The following is a 19,301-nucleotide window of genomic DNA, read 5'->3' as shown; positions in this document are numbered from 1 at the left end:
CACGAATAAGTCAGGATTTGAAATATACTGAAGCAAATGTCTAAGAGAGGGTTAATAATTCATACAACTAAATCTGAAGGGATAAAAATTAAGCCATATGGAGTGTAATACTGAAACATATCTTCAGTTACACTTCTACTTTTATTATTTTAACAGAAACATTTAAAATGAAAAGTTTTCTTATACCTAAACTACACATTAAAAACCCAAACACAGAATCCCAGCTCTCACCCGAATGGCACTCCAAGGGCACCAAGCGGAGTCACCAGGACTGTGGGGACCGCCGTGTAGGCCAGGAAGTTTCCGATCTGGCCAACAGCCACTGTCAAGAGAATCACAAGGGTATCACTGCAATTACAAACATCTCTTTGAGCATTCATCACAGAGGTGAATTTTGCAAGACTGCTCTGAAAGGGCTACTTCTTTTTCATTACTGGTGAGGAAGGAACTATGGGGCATCATCTGCAAGATTAAGAGTCCTGAGGGCAGAGGGGAGCCGGCCCCATAGTATCACTGGCCCAATTCGTTTCAACCCTCTATGGACATTCCCAGTCTAACCAGCAGTGACTGACAGTGGGTACAAGAGTATAGTTCCACTTTCTTCTTAACACGTCCGTTTTAAGACAGATCATGTAGAGCTTTCCATGTCCCTTCAAGTGGCCTGGGATCTAGTCCAGCGACACGCTGCTGGCACGTCAAGTGGAAACACTACTGCCTGCACAGGGCTGTGCCTGGGGCTGCACTGAGATAGACAGACAGATAGATAGATAGACAGATAGATAGATAGATAGATAGATGGATAGATAGATGGATAGATAGATGATAGACAGATGGATAGATAGATAGATGGATAGATGATAGATAGACAGACAGATAGATGGATAGATAGATAGATGGATAGATAGATGGATAGACAGATAATGGATAGCCAGATAGATAGATGGATAGATAGATGGATAGATGGATAGATAGATAGATGGATAGATAGATGATAGATAGATAGATGGATAGACAGATGGATAGATAGACAGATGGATAGATGGATAGATAGATAGATGGATAGATAGATAGATAGACAGATAGATAGATGGATAGATAGATGGATAGACAGACAGATAGATAGATAGATGGATAGACAGACAGATGGATAGATAGATGGATAGATAGATAGACAGATAGAGAGAGAGATGGGTGGATAGATAGATAGATGGATAGATAGATAGACGGATGGATGGATAGATAGATAGATGGATAGATATATAGACGGATAGATAGACAGATAGATAGATAGATGGATAGACAGATGGATGGATAGATAGATAGATAGATGGATAGATGGAGAGATAGATGGATAGATGGATAGATAGATAGATAGATAGATAGATAGAAAGTGGAAACACTACTGCCTGCACAGGGCTGTGCCTGGGGCTGCACTGAGATAGATATATAGACAGATAGATACATACATAGACAGATAGATAGATAGATAGAGAGATAGATAGGGCTTAAAAATGAGTTCTTCAATGAATCAACGTCTGCTAGAAAATTTCTTGCCTAAAAGACAATGTGTGACAAAAAGACCTCAAGGTATATCTGAAACATCTAACAGAATTTTTCTTTATATATGTAAAGGTCTGAACTCTAATTTTATTATTTTTATATTATAACACATGACCTCTGATCTGCTACTTAAGGCTGAGTGAAGCAACTCCTTTGTAAAACCAGTTGTGTGGGGCACAAGTTCACCAAATGCCCACAGCCCAACTACAGATGAGAAAGCAGGAGCTGCTAAATTTCTTCAGATCCAGGACAGTCTGACCTGGACAAAATTCAGGGCCAACAGCAGGCAGCAGGATCCTCTGCCTTCACCCTCCGCCGTCTCCCACCATCCCGGTCCTCATTCCAAAGAACAAGCTAAGCTCATCCCACCCCCTCCATCCAGCGCTGGCAGACAAATGGCTGATCTTACAAAAGGAGACCAAGCCCTTCACCGCAGAGAGTACTTACTTGCAATCGTTCCTGCCCACCATACAATGTCCGTTAAATAGGAGGTACCTGTAAAAGATGGAGACAAAAACGTCAGGAAAGTACGCACCAAGAGGTTTACGAGCTACACACTTAAAAGAGGAATGTTTAAATAAAACTAAAATTGAAAAGAATAATGAACGCCATACTTTTATTCATCCTACAAAGAAACTTTAAAGTAGTCTATAAAGAGCAGCATGAGAAACAATTAAAAGTGGCAAAATACTTTCTGCAATCAGCACAAGCTGACCCAAGCAAATAAAATCTTTATAAATGGTACTTTATTGGGGAGGGGGGCTCAACACATCACCGAGAGACAAATATTCTTTGGAGTAACTTTTTATATGTTGATTTCAAATGAGATTTGATCTTCCAAGTCCAATTCTCTCATGCATTTACTGAAACCCATTTAGATGATAATTTTTCTAGTACAGGGTTCTGTGACTTGCTACTTAAACAGGTTCATAATGTAGAACCTCTGTGACATCGCTCTTTTTTTTTTTTTCGGTACGCGAGCCTCTCACTGTTGTGGCCTCACCCGTTGCGGAGCACAGGCTCCGGACGCGCAGGCTCAGCAGCCATGGCTCAAGGGCCCAGCCGCTCCGCGGCATGTGGGATCTTCCCGGACCGGGGCACGAACCCGTGTCCCCTGCATCGGCAGGCGGACTCTCAACCACTGTCCACCAGGGCAGCCCGACATGGCTCTTTTTGCAACCATGTGAAAATGGTTGAAAGCAGACCCTTACACTCACTCAATGATCGGACATTGTACACAGTGGTTTCCCTTTTACTCGCTTGGATTACCCTCTTATGTCCCAGTGCACGTCAGGGCAGGCAGAGATGGGAGCAGGTCTCCTCGTCACATCTATCCCTCCTTCTGTCCTTCTTCAGGTATGTCAAAATGCTCCTAGTCTAACAGGACTTTTTCACTTCACACTAAAACATCTAATCTGTTTGGAGGTTTTAATTCTCAGTAATTTGGTATAATGAACATAGGAAGCCAGGCTGCTTCTCTGAGGAGCACAGCTACAGGTATTTAAAAGGTATTTTTAAGAAAATGAGACCAGTAAGTAAGGATAGAGTGGAAGGAATGGTCTAGTTCAAACAGCACCATTTGGTAACATCACAGTAAAAACGGATCCAGGCAAGAACCATCAATGGAGACTAAAATAAGTGAATGAAAGTTTGTTGAGGGACAGGATTGCCACGTAATCTCCATGAATCACCTCCACCAGCTTTTTTTTTTTTTTTTTTTTGTGGTACGTGGGCCTCTCACTGTTGTGGCCTCTCCCGTTGCGGAGCATAGGCTCCAGACGCGCAGGCTCAGCGGCCATGGCTCACGGGCCCAGCGGCTCCGCGGCATGTGGGATCTTCCCGGACCGGGGCACGAATCCACGTCCCCTGCATCGGCAGGCGGACTCTCAACCACTGCGCCACCAGGGAAGCCCTCCACCAACTTCTTTATTAATCACAAAGAGAAAAAGTTATCTTTACAGTACTCTAAGACCCTGACGGACATCACCTTAACTAAGTGGTCAAAGTCGACACCATCAGCAGTGGGACAAACCAAATCCTGTGCCTCCTGAGGGCGCACTGAGAAAGGCACAACATCACATCTGCAGTGCTCCTGCCAGAGTGCATCACCTGAATCTAATCAGGAGGAAATTGTGAAATGGTGCACATATCAGCTGGCCTGTACGCTTCAAAATCGGCAAGGTCACGAAAGACAAAGGCTGAGGTACTGTTGCAAGTGACAGGAAACTAAAGAGATGTGACTAAACACATGATGTTAGATGGAAAAAAAGGTTGCTAGAAAGGACAGCATTGGGGCAACTGGCAAAACTTCAACATGGATTGTTGTAGATAACTGAGTAACAAAACCCCTTCACTTTCTGCATGAGAACGCGACTACAAAGCTCACAGCCATGTGGCCAGCGGACAGCACTTAAGGTAAAAATGACCTCTGATGGGCAAATGGCATCTGACTGGAGGTTGGGCTCCCCGAGTGCAATACTCAGAGAATAGGAACAGCTCTTTCAGGGCCTGGGAGTCCTGCCTCTATGACTTTATACTGGAGGGCATGAGGCTTGTAAGGCTGGGCAGCTGTGGCACCGTCTGCTGCAGTTCTGCCTCTGGGCCCCTAAATCATGCTCTGCCTCTGCTACCAGGCTCCAAGAGAGAGGGCCTGACACTGGCTGTGGCTCCTGTCCCATGTCCTTCTGAGTGTGTCTGATACAAATGTGGCCCATGATGTCCTACATATCAGAAAGTAGAGCTGAGCTGAAGAATGCCCTGCAGTGAACACTGCAGAACAATGATCAACTATTAGTACAGAATCCTTGTTCAATTTCCCAAACGTGCTAATCACACTGTGGCTATTTTAGAGCATGTCTTTTACTTACATGTGGAATCTGAAAAAAAAAAAAAAAAAGACACAGAATTGTCAAAGCAATCCTGAAGAAAAAGAACTAAGCTGGATGCATAATCCTCCCAGACTTCAGACAATACTACAAAACTACAGTAATTAAGACTGCATGGTATTGGCACAAAAACAGACAGATCAATGGAACAGGATAGAGAGCCCAGAAATAAACCTATATACCTATGGTCAATTAATCTTCGACAAAGGAGGCAAGAATATACAGTGGAGAAGACATTCTCTTCAGCAAGTGGTGTTGGGAAAGCTGGACAGCGACACGTAAATCAATGAAATTAAAACACTCCCTCACACCATGTTCAAACATAAACTCAAAATGGCATAAAGACCTAAATATAAGACATGACACCATAAAACTCCTAAAAGAGAACATAGGCAAAACATTCTCTGACATAAATTGTAGCAATAGTTTCTTAGATCAGACTCCCAAGGCAAAAGAAATAAAAGCAAAAATAGGGATTCCCTGGTGGCGCAGTGGTTGAGAGTCCACCTGCCGATGCAGGGGACACGGGTTCGTGCCCTGGTCCGGGAAGATCCCACATGCCACGGAGCGGCTAGGCCCGTGACCCATGGCTGTTTAGCCGGCACGTCCGGAGCCTGTGCTCCACAACGGGAGAGGCCACAACAGTGAGAGGCCCACATACCGCAAAAAAAAAAAAAAAGCAAAAATAAACAAATGGTACCTAATCAAACTTAAAAACTTTTGCACAGCAAAGGAAACCATCAACAAAACAAAAAGACCACCTACGGAATGGGAGAAAATATTTGCATATGACACAACCAACAAGGGCTTAATTTCCAAAATATATAAACAGCTTATACAACTCAATATCAAAAAAGCAAACAACCCAATCAAAAAATGGGCAGAAGGGCTTCCCTGGTGGCGCAGTGGTTGAGAGTCCGCCTGCCGATGCAGGGGACACGGGTTCGTGCTCCCGTCCGGGAGGATCCCACATGCCGCGGAGCGGCTGGGCCCGTGAGCCATGGCCGCTGAGCCTGCGCGTCCGGAGCCTGTGCTCCGCAACGGGAGAGGCCACAGCAGTGAGAGGCCCGCGTACCACCAAAAAAAAAAAAAAAAAAAAAAAAAAAAAAAAAAAAAAAAAAAAAAAAAAAAATGGGCAGAAGATCTAAATAGACATTTCTCCAAAGAAGACATAAAGGTGGCCAACAGACACATGAAAAGATGCTCAAAATTGCTAATTATTAGAGAAATGCAAATCAAAACCACAATGAGGTATCGCCTCACACCTGTCAATGGCTATCATCAAAAAGTATACAAATAATAAATACTGGAGAGGGTGTGGAGAAAAGGGAACTCTCCTACACTGTTGGTGGGGATATAAATTGGTACAGCCACTATGGAAAACAGTATGGAGGTTCCTTAAAGAACTAAAAATAGAGCTATCATATGATCCAGCAATCCCACTCTTGGTTATATATTGGGAAAAGATGAAAACTCTAATCTGAAAAGATACATGCAGCCTGATGTTCACAGCAGCACGATTTACAATAACCAAGACACAGAAGCAACCTAAGTGTCTATTGACAGATGCACAGATAAAGAAGATGTGGGGTGTGTGTGTGTGTGTGTACACACACACACACGCACACACAAAATGGAACATTACTCAGCCATTAAAAAGAATGAAATATTGCCATCTGTAGCAATGTGGGTAGACCTAGAGAATATCATACTAAGTGAAGTTAACTCAAAGACAAACATTATATGTTATCACTTACATGTGGACTCTAAAAATAATGCAAATGAATCTATATACAAAACAGAAACAGACTCACAGACACAGAAAACAAAATTATGGTCACCAAAGGGGAAAGGGAGGGGCAGGTAAGTAAGGAGTATGGGGTTAACAGATACACATTACTATATATAAAATAGAAAAGCAACAAGAATTTACTGTGTAACACAGAGAACAATATTCAGTATCTTGTAATAACCTATAATAGAAAATAATCGGAAACAATACATATAAATAACTGAATCACTTTGCTGAAGACCTGAAACTAATATTGCAAATCAACTATATTTCAATTTAAAAAAGTTTCAACAAAACCAAATTTATAGATACAAAGAACAGATCAGTGGTCTTTATTTAATTATTGTTATATATGTTACATTTTTTATGTTACAAACCCAACAATATATTGTTGTAACTTATAATAAAGGTAACGTAAACTTTGTTATTTTATATCCTAAAGAAGCTTAGAAAACAAAGGAAATCAAGTACAGACTTACAGTAGACCTTTTCATTGTCATAAAATGTCCTTCTTGGGCTTCCCTGGTGGCACAGTGGTTCAGAATCCGCCTGCCAATGCAGGGGACACATGTTCGAGCCCCAGTCCGGGAAGATCCCACATACCGCGGAGCAACTAAGCCCGTGTACCACAACTACTGAGCTTGCGCTCTAGAGCCCACGAGCCACAACTACTGCAGCCCGCGTGCCTAGAGCCCGTGTTCCACAACAAGAGAAGCCACAGCAATGAGAAGCCCGTGCACCGCAACGAGGACTGGCCCTGCTCTCCACAACTAAAGAAAGCCCGCGCGCAGCAACGAAGACACAATGCAGCCAAAAATAAATGTCCTTCTTTGGCTACAGTAACAATTTTTTTTTTCGGTAAGCGGGCCTCTCACTGTTGTGGCCTCTCCCGTTGCAGAGCACAGGCTCCGGTTGCGCAGGCTCAGCGGCCATGGCTCACGGGCCCGGCCGCTCCGTGGCATGTGGGATCTTCCTGGACCAGGGCACGAACCCGTGTCCCCTGCATCGGCAGGCGGACTCTCAACCACTGCGCCACTAGAGAAGCCCAAACATGATTTTTTTTTTTTTTTTTACAGTAACAATTTTTGCCTTAAAGTCTGTTCTGTTTCATACCAGCATGACCACTCCTGCTCTTTTGTGTATAAGTAAATATTCTTGCTTATTATTTAAAATAACTGTGAACACATTTCATTCTAGATCTTAAAGCTTGTTTTTATAGCAGATGCACACAATAATTTACTCAATAACTTTTCAAAATTCTATATATAATATTCAGAAGATTTTAGGGACTCTGAGATCAAGGAATCAGTCACAACCTTTTCTGTTGGGGGTCTATGCTGGGGGCAGGGAAAGGCCAATTCCTTTTACTGTGATGAATACAGTTTTGTCCTGAGTGCTTACGAAGTCATGGGATCACTGCTACAGCAGCAGCTAGAATGTGGGCAACACTCCTGCAGTGAAAGCTTGTCCAAGGATGCCAGCACAATGGGACCCACTGAGGCTCTCCTCTTTCACTGCTATAGTTTTCCCCACACCATTAACGACCACACAGCACGTGCTTTTGATAGTCTGAAATGGACTCTGTCACTAAAATGGGGAAGAACCTGGGATACCATGTACCCAGGGCTAGAGACATAACAAGGCTTTGGTCTCCCTTTAGTCAAAGGGTACAGGTTAGTTCCAAGTGTCTAGGGTCCTCCCACTCATACTCCCCAGGAGGAGCTTGTGTTTGCTGAAACCCAAAGGTATTGCGATCACCCTCACCTTTTAAGCCAATATTAGGCAAAATTTTTCTGCTTCCATGGACATTAAGTAAGTTAAGATTTTCTGTCGGGATACTTGCCCCACACCCCTAACTGTAGATCAAAGTGATGCTGCTCCCCATGGCCCCCAAGGGCTCCAGTTCAGCAAGATCCCCAGTGCCCACGGAAGTAGCCCATGGCTCTTCTTGCCCATCCACCTGTGCCTAGCATCCTCACTGAGCTCGTTGTCCCAGGTTCCATCCTCCTGCAGCCAGGAATTCCTAGGAACCTGCATTCCATGTTAGCCATTGGCCCTGTCATAGATATCATTTTCTTATGTCCTAAAATGACTTGGTTTCTTCAGTTTCACCTTCATCACTGTCCCTAAAAATCCTAAAGTTACTCCCCTGACACCCTCAGGAGGCACCTGTTCAAGCCTATGGTCATGCTCATCCTCTTCCCAGCTGGGACTTTTCAAGTTCTCTGGCCTTAGCAAGAACAAGGAACCTCAGAATTGTAGAACACTGGTTTTCTGTTTGTTTATTTGACTATATTCATGCCTCCTCCCCTCCACTCCTAGGTGTGGGTTGCAAAGGTAGCAATACCTAAAGTCTAGAATTTTTTTCCCCCTCATACTGGAAACCTTGGATGCTAACTGAGAGTTGAACGGTTGTTTATAACAGCTGAACTACAAGACAAAGAAGTGTTGTGCAAATACAAAAGAGACTTGTCAGGATGATAATATCAATTGGCATTGATGTTGTCCAACCATGGACTCGTGGCTTTCAAAACCTTCCATTTAGGTTTAAGTGTGTATCAGAAATGTCCTTAAAATATGACTTTCTAGCACAAAAATACAGGCAGTCGTCTAGTTTATTTACTTTCTGATTCTACCACAGCAAAACTGCTTCCACTCATGTGTGCTCTGGACAGCAACAACAGAGCTGCTCCTATCAGCAAAGCAAGAGTGGATCACTAAGTCCTTTACGAATTAATTAATGCCTTAACTTTAAAAAATGTGTAAAAAGATGCTACATAGTTTTTACAGAGTTCTTAAAAAAGGACTATCAAGAAAATTTCTTTCCTGACACCAACACAGCTAGATGAGGGCATTAATTAGACTCAATCTGAGCACTTGGTATTCACCAATTTATGAATGGATTTAGTACTTGAAGTTCTTTTGTATGTTGGTTATTAGATATGCAGAACTTATTTTCCTAAAGAAATAGTTGGGCAATCTTGAAAAAGAAGAACAAAACTGTATGACTTATACTATCTGATTTTAAGATTATAAAACTACATAATCAATACAGACTGGCGTAAGGATAGACATACACAATAAAACAGAATAGAGTTCAGAAATAGACTCACACATGTACAGTCAGACCAGGGACTAAAGCAACAGTGTAATTCAATAGGGAAATTTCCTCAACAAGTGATGCTGAACCAAATGGATACCAGTAGGGAAAATACTGAACCTTGATTCATACCTCACTCATATACAAAAATTAACTCAAGATGGCTTACAGACCTAAAGGTAAAAGCTAAAGCTATAAAACTCCTAGAGGAAAACACAGGAGGATGCCATTGTGACCTGAGGAGAAACAAAGACTTTTTTTTGGCAGAAATCGAAAAGTACTAACCATGTAGAAGGAAAAAACTGATAAGTTAGACTTCATCAAAATTAAAAATGTCTGCTCTTCAAGAGGAAACATTAAGAAAATGAAAAGACAAGCCTCAGAGAAAATATTGCAATTCCTAAATCTGCCAAAGGACTTGTATCCAGATTATACATACATGGTATATATAATGCACAATACAATCCAGTAAAATACAGGCAAAAGTCTTGAAAAGACACCTCAAAAAGAGTGTATACAAATGGCCAATAAACTCATCAAAAGATGCTCAATATCATTAGGTATCAGGGGAATGTAAATTAAAATCACAATGAGATACCACTGTACACTCACCAGAATGGCTAAAATTAAACAGATGACAACACCAAATGTTGGAGAGAATGTGGAGCACCTGCAACTCTCATTCATTGCTGATGGGAGGGTAACATGGTACAACTGTGGTTAGAAGGTGCTCAGCAGTTTCTTAAAATTTAATTATATACCTACTCCATGATCCAGCACTGCATGATCCAGCAATGCTCCAAGGTATTTACCCCAAAGATAAGAAGACTTTAAGTCAAAAAAGAATTATGTAAGAACTGTCATTGCAGCTTTCCTCAAACAGCAAAAATTTGGAAACAACCAAATTTTCAGAATAGATAAGCAAATTGTGGTATATTCAAACAATGGAACACTACTTAGCAATATAAGTACGACTGATACACATATCACAATGAATATTCAAACCATGATGAGAGAAAGAAAGAAAGAAGAGTAGACATAAGAGAATACATATTGTATGATTCCATTTATATGAAGTTCAAGAACAGGCAAAACTAATTCAATCTATGCAGATGGATACTAGGAGAGCAGACCCTCTGGTGTAGGGAGGACAGGATGAAAAAGAACACGAGAGAACTTTTTAGGGTGACAGCAATAACCAACTTCTTTACCGAGGTGTTGGTTACACAGGTATATTTATTTGTCAAAACTCACCAAACTGGGACTTTCCCAGTGGTCCAGTGGTAAAGAATCTGCCTCCCAAGGCCACGGACGCGGGCTCAATCCCCGGTCAGGGAACTAAGATCCCACATGCCGCAGGGCAACTACGGCCTCACGCCACAGCTACTGAGCCAGCGCACCTCAACTGGAGAGCCTGCGTGATGCAAACTACAGAGCCCACGTGCTCTGGAGCCTGTGCGCCATAACTAGAGAGAGAAAACCCTCACGCCACAACTAAAGAGAAGCCCCACACACCGCAACGAAGATCTGGTGTGCGGCAACTAAGACCCGACGCAGCCAAAAATAAGATAAATAATAAAATAAATAAATAAAATATTAAAAAAAATAATTCTTGTAAAAAAAAAAAACCTCACCAAACTGACCCTTAAGATCTACGCAGCTGACTATATGTAATTATACTCCAATATTTAAAAAGAAAAAATAGTTTATAAACAATAGCTAAACTTCTAGGTTAGCCCACACAATGCTGACCATAATGCAATAACCAGTGTGACAGTTTCTCACAGTTTCTGTGGGAAATGACATTCGATGTTTCACAGGGAATAAGTCCAGTATATATTAACACATACTCCCTCCAGGGAAGCTCTCTATCAAATGTTTACTGGAAGCATCACGTTCCTTGGTGAATACAAAGGCTTATAAAGACTCCCGAGGCACGGTGTCTGCCCTTGAAAAGTGTTCTCTTCCTCCTCACCTTTAGTGCAGCATTTTCCCTCTCCCTTTCTCTGAAACCAGGGCTGCCCCCACTCACCCTGAGTACAGAGAAGCCAAAGTGGCCAATTCCTGTTTGCACGACAGGTAGATGTCAGGCATTTATACCTGTACTGTCAGGCTCTGTTGATGTGAACAGAACAATCTAAGAAAATGAGCTCTCAGTCATGACTCCTATACACACACGTACTATACTGTATATACACATACACACAGTTTATTGAAACATCACCACTTTTAAAACTCTATTTTGAGGGAGCTATCCCAACATTCATATGCAAAGATACTCAATATAACATATTATACTAGCAAAGGAACTGGAAACACTCATGTCCTACAAAAGGAGAATGGTAACATTCATGCAGCCACTGAATATTTTTTCAAAGGATATTTAACAGCATGGGGATGACAGACTTGAGAGCAACCACAGGACATAAACTGGCACACGGTTTTCAAAGTACATGATGAAGAGGTGTACCACCCAACAGCAATGTATGGATCAAAACTGGATCCTGGTTCTAAAAGATAAACTGGGGAAAACTGATGAGATAATCACGGAAATTTGAACACTGACCAGGTATGTGAGAATATTAAAGAGTTATTGTTAATTTTCAGGTGCAATAAAGGTATTACAGTTACCTTTAACAAGGAGATGCTCACTGAAATACATAGATGAGATGGTATTCTGCCTGGAATTCATCTCAAAAATTCCACTGGGGTGGAGGCAGAGGAGTGGCACTGGGGTGTAAATGAAATGAGATTGGCTCAGACTAATGATCGTTGAAGCTGGCGGATAGGTATATGGGGGTCTATTACACTATTTTCTCTATGTATATGTTTGACATTTTCCATAGTAAAAAGGGTTTTTTTAAGATTTTAAAGATATATATAATTTTTTTGGAATGTCTGATAGGTGGTGTTTATTTTATTATTCTCTATACCCTACATATGTGTTATATAATTTTTGCACACAGGATTTATTCATTAAAATTCAATTTTGAAATATAAGTATTGAATGTGACTAGGAAGAAATACACCCTAATTGTAACAGTGGTTACCTGAAGGTGAGGAGATGAATGCTTTTTATTTTCCTATTCGTAATTGTATGTACTTACCAGATTTTAAACAATGACCATATTTCTATAACCAAGAAGAAGATGCTCTTTTTTTTTTTTTTTTTTTTTTTGCGGTACGTGGGCCTCTCACTGTCGCGGTCTCTCCCGTTGCGGAGCACAGGCTCTGGACGCGCAGGCTCAGCGGCCATGGCTCATGGGCCCAGCCACTCCGTGGAATGTGGGATCCTCCCAGACCGGGGCACGAACCCGTGTCCCCTGCATCGGCAGGCGGACTCTCAACCACTGTGCCACCAGGGAAGCCCCAAGATGCTCTTTTAAAAGCATGACTATGCCCAGGTTCTGGGAATTCATGATATACTCTGCTGAGTAAGCATACCATACCAAAGAGCTCTGACTGGGCATGAACATGCAAGGTAAACCCTCTGCCTGCCCACCCTCCCTGGCTGATCCAGGCAATATCTAAAAGGGGTCAGTTTACCGTCACAGGTTCCTGGCCCGGAAACATTAGGGAGTGTGGGGTTAGGGAGTGTGGGATTGAGCATATTCTCCTTGAAAAGTGGTCTTTTTTAGCCGCTCATGGCTACCTTTTTTTTTTAAAAAAGGACTGGTTGGTTACTCATTGAGGACTTAAAGGGCTGGAAATATAAATTACGTTATATTTTATACTATTTATGTATAAATATTTTTGAAGAAAAAATATACTCTGTCCAACAGAAATTCATGAACACCAAAGGTATTTTATGTAGGAATTTATATTAGTGATCTATTCCCACATTTGTCACATGAAAATGATAAGAAATTCTTATTTGCCTTAGTTTCAGGGTATTATTAATACTTAACGTTTGGGGTATTATTATACTTATTTATAATAAAACAGTATCCGAGTACCAGCTTTTTCCACATAGACTGTGAAGCCCCTCATCAGAAAAGTCTTATCTATAGGTGAATTTATGTATCTTTCCCCTCACCTTTCCCACTGGGAGCAGCAGAGAAAAACCACCTTCAAAGTCAACCCAAGCTGGGTTCAAATCCTGGTGCCGCCAGTCCTGTATCAGGTGCATGCCTCAACCTCCTCTCCTGTATCACACCTCCTGGGATCCATGTCCCTATGCCATCCCCTCCCACAGTGGACCTGGGTTGGCCCTGAGTACACCAACAGAACGTGGCAGAAGTGGTATTGCCAGACCTCCACGGCTAGGGCACAGGGATCCATTCCGCGCTCACCTTAGTCTTTGGAAGGTTTGGTCTAGGGGAAGCTATCCACCATGTAAGGGATCTGACTTCCCTGAGACCACTATGGTGTAAGGAAGCCCATGGTAGCCACGTGTGAAAAGAGTACATGGAAGGGGCTTCCCTGGTGGCGCAGTGGTTGGGAGTCCGCCTGCCGATGCAGGGGACACGGGTTCGTGGCCAGGTCCGGGAAGATCCCACATACCGCGGAGCGGCTGGGCCCGTGAGCCATGGCCGCTGAGCCTGCGCGTCCGGAGCCTGTGCTCCGCAACGGGAGAGGCCACAACAGTGAGAGGCCCGCGTACCGCAAAAAAAAAAAAAAAAAAAAAAAGAGAGAGTATATGCAGTGATGAAAAGAGGTGGTGGAGGGAGGTAGCTCAGGAACCATCTTGCTGTCTCAGCTATCCCAGACAAGAGAGGAAGAAGTCATCTCAGATGACTCTAGCCCCAGCCACCATCTGACCGCAGCCCACTGGAGACCCCAAGGAAGCGGGGCCCATCTGAGTCCAGCCAGCCCATGGAACGTGACAGATGCATGAGTCCGGGACATCATAAGTCTTCTGTAAGCAGCAGCCTTCTTTATCTTCTCTTCTCATGGAAATACTATCAAGTAAACCAGATATGTACAGGCTGTGGAGCCATTCAAATGCTCTTAACACTCGCCCTATTCTCACATGTTCCTTATCAACCATCTCCCCTTGGAGCTAGATAGATATCAGGGTTACAGATGTTCAGATCTAGCAGTAAGTCTGGATTCTGTTACTTAGCAGAGGCCACAGGTAAATGAGGTCAGCTCTGAATAATTTGAAGAAAGCTCGGAAATAAAATACGAGGTTTGGTTTTACCCTCCACTCCAGGGTTACTCACGGCCAATTAGAGAGCATTACTGAGTGTCCACCACATGCCTCCCAGTGGACGGGACATGTGCCCTGCCTTGAAGAGCCAGGATCCAGGGGGAGCACAGACAAGTGAACAAGCCATCACACCACAGGTTTCAGGGGCAGGAAGGGGCTAAAGACGGGCACCAAGAAGTCACACGGCAGGAGAGGGAGGTGACCCCATCCGTCAGGGTCTGGAGGGTGTACAGGAGCTGGAGGAACTAACCACACAGTCAAAGGGCTGCAGGGGTGAAGATAACGTGTGTGTCTCAGCTCTGGGTTTGGGGGTACATGCACCTAGGTGTGTGCCTAGGAACGGCAAGAGAGGCGAGGAGAAAACGTGTACATTCCATGACCAGAGAGCACACGGCCTCCAAAATCAGTGCAGAAGGCTTGAGCCTAGCAGGTGGGCTGCTTGGATCCCAGGTTCCACTCTCACGAGACAACTCACTCATTCCGAGCATCTTAGCAGTGTGACTACACCACTAGGCTGTACTCCTCTCAGGAAGGAGACTGTGAAACCTGAAAAGGACTTTTTTTATGGTGTTAAAATATATATCATAATATTTAGCATTTTCACCATTTTTAAGTGTACAGTTCCATGGCATTAAGTACATTCACCTTGTTGTGCAATCATCACCACCGTCCATCTCCGGAACTAACCCATCCTCCAAAACAGACACTCTGCACCCATTACACACTGACTTCCCACCCCCCTCCTCACAGCCCCCTGCAACACCATTCTACTTTCTGCCTCTGTGAATCTGACTGTTCTAGGTACCTCGTATGAGTAGAATCATACAAGGTTTGTCCTTTTGTGACTGGTTTATTTCACTTAGCGTAATGTCCTCAAGGCTCATCCATGCTGTAGCATGTGTCAGAATTTCCTTCCTTTTTAAGACTAAGGAATATTCCTTTGAACGTATATACCACAATTTGTTCCACATTTTCTCTACTGTGAATAATGCTGCTATGAACATGGGTGTGCAAATATCTGTTCAAGTCCCTGCTTTCATTTCTTCTGGATGTACATCCTCAGAAGTGGAATTGCTGGGTCATATGGTAATTCTACATTTAATTTTTTGAAGAACCTCCCTGCTGTTTTTCATAGCAGCTGCACCATTTTACATTCCCACCAACAGTGCACAAGGGTTCCAATTTCTCAACATCCTCACCAATGCTTGTTATTTTCTGCCTTTTTTTTTTTAAACAATAGCCATCCTAATGTGTGTTAGGTGGTATCTCCCAGTTTTGATGAAAGGGATTTTAAAAAGATCGTGGTTCTTCCTGGCCTAGGGCATTCTACAGAGTCACTCATCTATGCAATTCTATGACCTTCCTGAGGCTGTCTCCACAATGTCTGTCTGTGGGCAGAACATCATCCCCCCACAGTGAAGAGGCTCCCAGGTCATCCTCACCTATCCACCAGCACAGAAGTCTAATGTTGCAACTGGCTTTCAACAAATTATCTTCAGACTAGATGGTCACCTTGTTTCTCTCTTCTAAGCTCGGCTTCAGTGGGCTCTAACACTAAACATACTATCAATGACCTGTGGCCCCAGGTGTCCCCTGCCCTCTTCCCATCTTCAGGGTCTTTCAGAGCCACACCAGGAGTGAGGCAGTTAGTTCACCTTGAGCCTGTGCTGTGGATGGTGCTCCTAGCCTATCCACTCCATTCCATGAATGACATTCCATTCATTGGGAAGGTCCTCTCAAGAGTGCGGGAAAGCTGGGAACAGAGAAAGCGGCACCCCAACTCCTCCCCGACAAAGGGAGGGCTGTGACCAGAACTTGGCTCTCCTGAAGCTGAGACCTGAAGGAAATGCTGGTGCATGGCAATGCAAGAAAGCTGAAACTTTCAGTGAGACAGCGTTTTACAGTGTAAGACCATCAGGTCTCCCTTAGCGCAAGAACGTGACTCCCCAGTGTTTAGCCACCCCCTCTTGCCTCCCATGTCCCCCATTTCAGTCATTTCACAACGGCCAACTATGCTGCTTACTAGCAGAGGTACAAAAAGGTTCCAGGGGTGTAGATGCTAGAACTATGCATCCTCAATACCTACAACGGTGCCTGGCACATACTAAGAGTGTTGTGAATATCTGTTGAACAAATCAAAACTAAAGGTATCAAAACAAGACTGTATGTCGGTCTTCCACCATTACGAGCAAGCCAGGTAGCTTGAATTAGCAGTGGTGGGCAGTAACTGGAGAAGTAAGAAATCAGCAAATACCACATTTTCACTCATTTATTTAAGGGCATAGTATGCAGGTATAAATAAAAGCGTGAATAATGGTTTTTTTTTTTCAGGTTGCTGTGTTTTTTTGTTTTCTTAGTCACTAATTCCCTTGAACACATAAGCTGAGCTGAAATAACATATTTAGTTTTACTCAATAGTTACTGTTTTCTGTTAACGGAAGTCTAGGTTCAGGTTTCCTTAGATTTTACCTAACGTCTTAAGGCCATGTGTCCTCAGGCTCCTCCTGGCTGCGACAGTCTGTCAGACTTTACGACCTTGACAGGAGGACTGGTCAGGTCCTTTGCAGGCTGTTCCTGAATTCAGGTTTGTGTGATGTTTTTCTCATGGTTAGACTGGGGTCATGGGTTTTGGAGATCATGTACCTATCCTATCAAGGGCATGTGTGTTGTTTATTTTTGAATCATGATGAACATGTCACCCACCCCTGGAGCCCCTCAAACTGACAGGTGCTCCCTAAAAAGTGTGCTACTGCCAGATGTGCATTTGTTACCGTAGAGATACATCTGCATCCTAGAGAAATCACGCTTGGTTTTATTTTATGTACAGACTGCAATGTTTTCACTTCGAAGTTGAATTCTTTAACAAATATCTATGATTTTATATTTTCACTCAAGATTGTAGGTCCCTTTATCTCTTTCCTCACTCCTGGCTGATCATCCAGGGCACTCAAGAGTTTCACTTGCATTATAGAATCCGAACTATTAAATAAGTTTACTTATTCTTAAACCCATGACCTGGCGGTTTCCCCCTTCTCAGAGAGCTCCTAACACTATTCTGCCATGGCTCACGGGCCCAGCCGCTCCGCGGCATGTGGGATCTTCCCGGACCGGGGCACGAACCCACGTCCCCTGCATCGGCAGGCAGACTCTCAACCACTGCGCCACCAGGGAAGCCCTAACACCATTCTTGTAGAACAGCCACAAGACTCTCTCAGTCCTTCTGGACACGTTCAGTTTCAGTTTCAAAGCATGCTACATCTTGCGTTCAGTAAACTGTCTCAGGCCTCTCTTAGCACAGAACACTGGCAAAGAACTCTGCTACATCTTACACTTTCCACATTGATAAGCAGTGGTGTTTGATGGCTTATCCACCCAGGGAATACTCAGTTGGCCCAGTTTTGGTGGTTTTAATCTTCCTTGAGTGTTCTTCACACTGAAGATCACTTGTAGTCAGATGGGTCCAATCTAAACCAGAGATGGTTCAATCAAGGACCCCACGAACAGAAGCCACAGGAAAGGTCAGGCCTCTCGCTCGACCCTGAGAGCGAGCGCCTCCTCGGCCCGCAGCTCCCACCCCGACCTGCCTAGCACACAGCTCTTAACTTCTGCACTGGTGTGGCCACTGCCGGGCGAGAAGTCAGCAGGTCCTGCCCTCCAAGTGCACCCCAGGCTGGAGTCACAGCAAAGGCGGGAGGCCCGTCGCTCCTTCTGAGCAGGCACTGGGCTCCGACCATTCGGGGGATACTGCATACAGGAAGCTTTCCCTAGCAGCCGGTGGGTGCGGGTGACAGGGACGCCTGGGCGCCAACCAGAGGGCAGGTCGGTGGGATGCACGGCTGCAAAGCGATTGGGTCTGGGAGGGAGGAAAGAAGTCAGCTGGAGAAACCTTATAAAACTGAAGAAGGCTTCGCCAGCGCTGGGAAGGGAGAAAAACCGTGGCGGCGACACAACTACCACCGCTCAGGGCGCACCGGCTAATTCCCAGGCCGCCTTCGGAGCTGCTGGAGGACTAGGCTCGGCCGCGGTGGCGGCGCTTCTGGCGCACAGGACCGCGTCCGCGCCTGCGCTGCGGGTGGTCTAGGGGGCCTCGCGCCCGCGCAGCTGGCCCTCCGAGGTGCCCCGCCCCGTCTCCGGACCCCACTCCGGCGACGACCGGACCCACCCCGCCCCCCGCGGCGGCTCCCCTCCCCACGGCCGGCGGCTGCTCCCTCCACGCCTCCGCCCCCACCCCGAGCAGGGCCGCGGCCCGCCCTACCTCGCCGCTTGGCGCGCACGATGCCCTTCTTCTGCAGCACGAACGTGGACCCGTTCACCAGGCTCGACACCACGGCCACGCCCAGGCCGAGCGACACGGCGGCGGGGCTCGGGCTGCGCGCCCCCTCCCCGGCCGCCGCCGCTGCAGCCGCTGCAGTCCCCATTCCGCCGGCGCCCGCCCTCCGCGCCTGCGCGCTCGCCCGCCGGGCCTGGAGGCGGGGGCCGGCTCCGCGGCCCAGAGCCACTGGGGTGCGGGGGACCGGGGCTCGGCAGGGGCGGGGTGGAGCCGGGGCTCCGGGAGGGGTTGAGAGGGGGGAGGAGGGGGAGGAGCGCGTTGGGAGAGGCGGCGGCGGCGAGGAGTGGGGTGCGGTGGCAGGTGGGTGGGCGCAGAGGCCGAGCTTCAGGCTTGGCCGTGCAAATACAGGGCCCCCAGTTAAGTTTGCCTCTCAGGTAAACAGATGGGTTTTGGTGGGTGTCCCATGCGATATTTAGGACTGGAAGAGCGCCAGCAAGACGCAGCGTTCGCTGGGATCCTGGTCCCTCACAGATCTGTTCCGG

At 45.1% G+C, this 19,301-nt stretch overlaps 1 protein-coding gene across 1 annotated transcript in view; it reads right to left on the bottom strand.

The window, feature by feature from the left end:
• NIPA1 (NIPA magnesium transporter 1) overlaps positions 1–18,909 on the bottom strand; it is a gene marked incomplete at its 3' end in the record, with an annotated part of 39,331 nt that extends 20,422 nt beyond the window's left edge. The window contains exons 1-3 of the mRNA XM_079709859.1: positions 18,745–18,909; positions 2,008–2,055; positions 232–322 (exon numbers count right to left, since the gene is read on the bottom strand). Of these exons, the coding sequence (XP_079565985.1) occupies positions 232–322; positions 2,008–2,055; positions 18,745–18,907 (302 nt within the window). The 5' untranslated portion in view covers positions 18,908–18,909. The remainder of the gene's footprint in view (positions 1–231; positions 323–2,007; positions 2,056–18,744) is intronic.
• Between the last annotated feature and the right edge of the window lie 392 nt (positions 18,910–19,301).

Source organism: Hyperoodon ampullatus, assembly GCF_949752795.1.
Source record: "Hyperoodon ampullatus genome assembly, chromosome: 8".
NCBI classification, from domain to species: domain Eukaryota; kingdom Metazoa; phylum Chordata; class Mammalia; order Artiodactyla; family Ziphiidae; genus Hyperoodon; species Hyperoodon ampullatus.
This window is presented reverse-complemented; position numbering and strand designations above follow the sequence as displayed.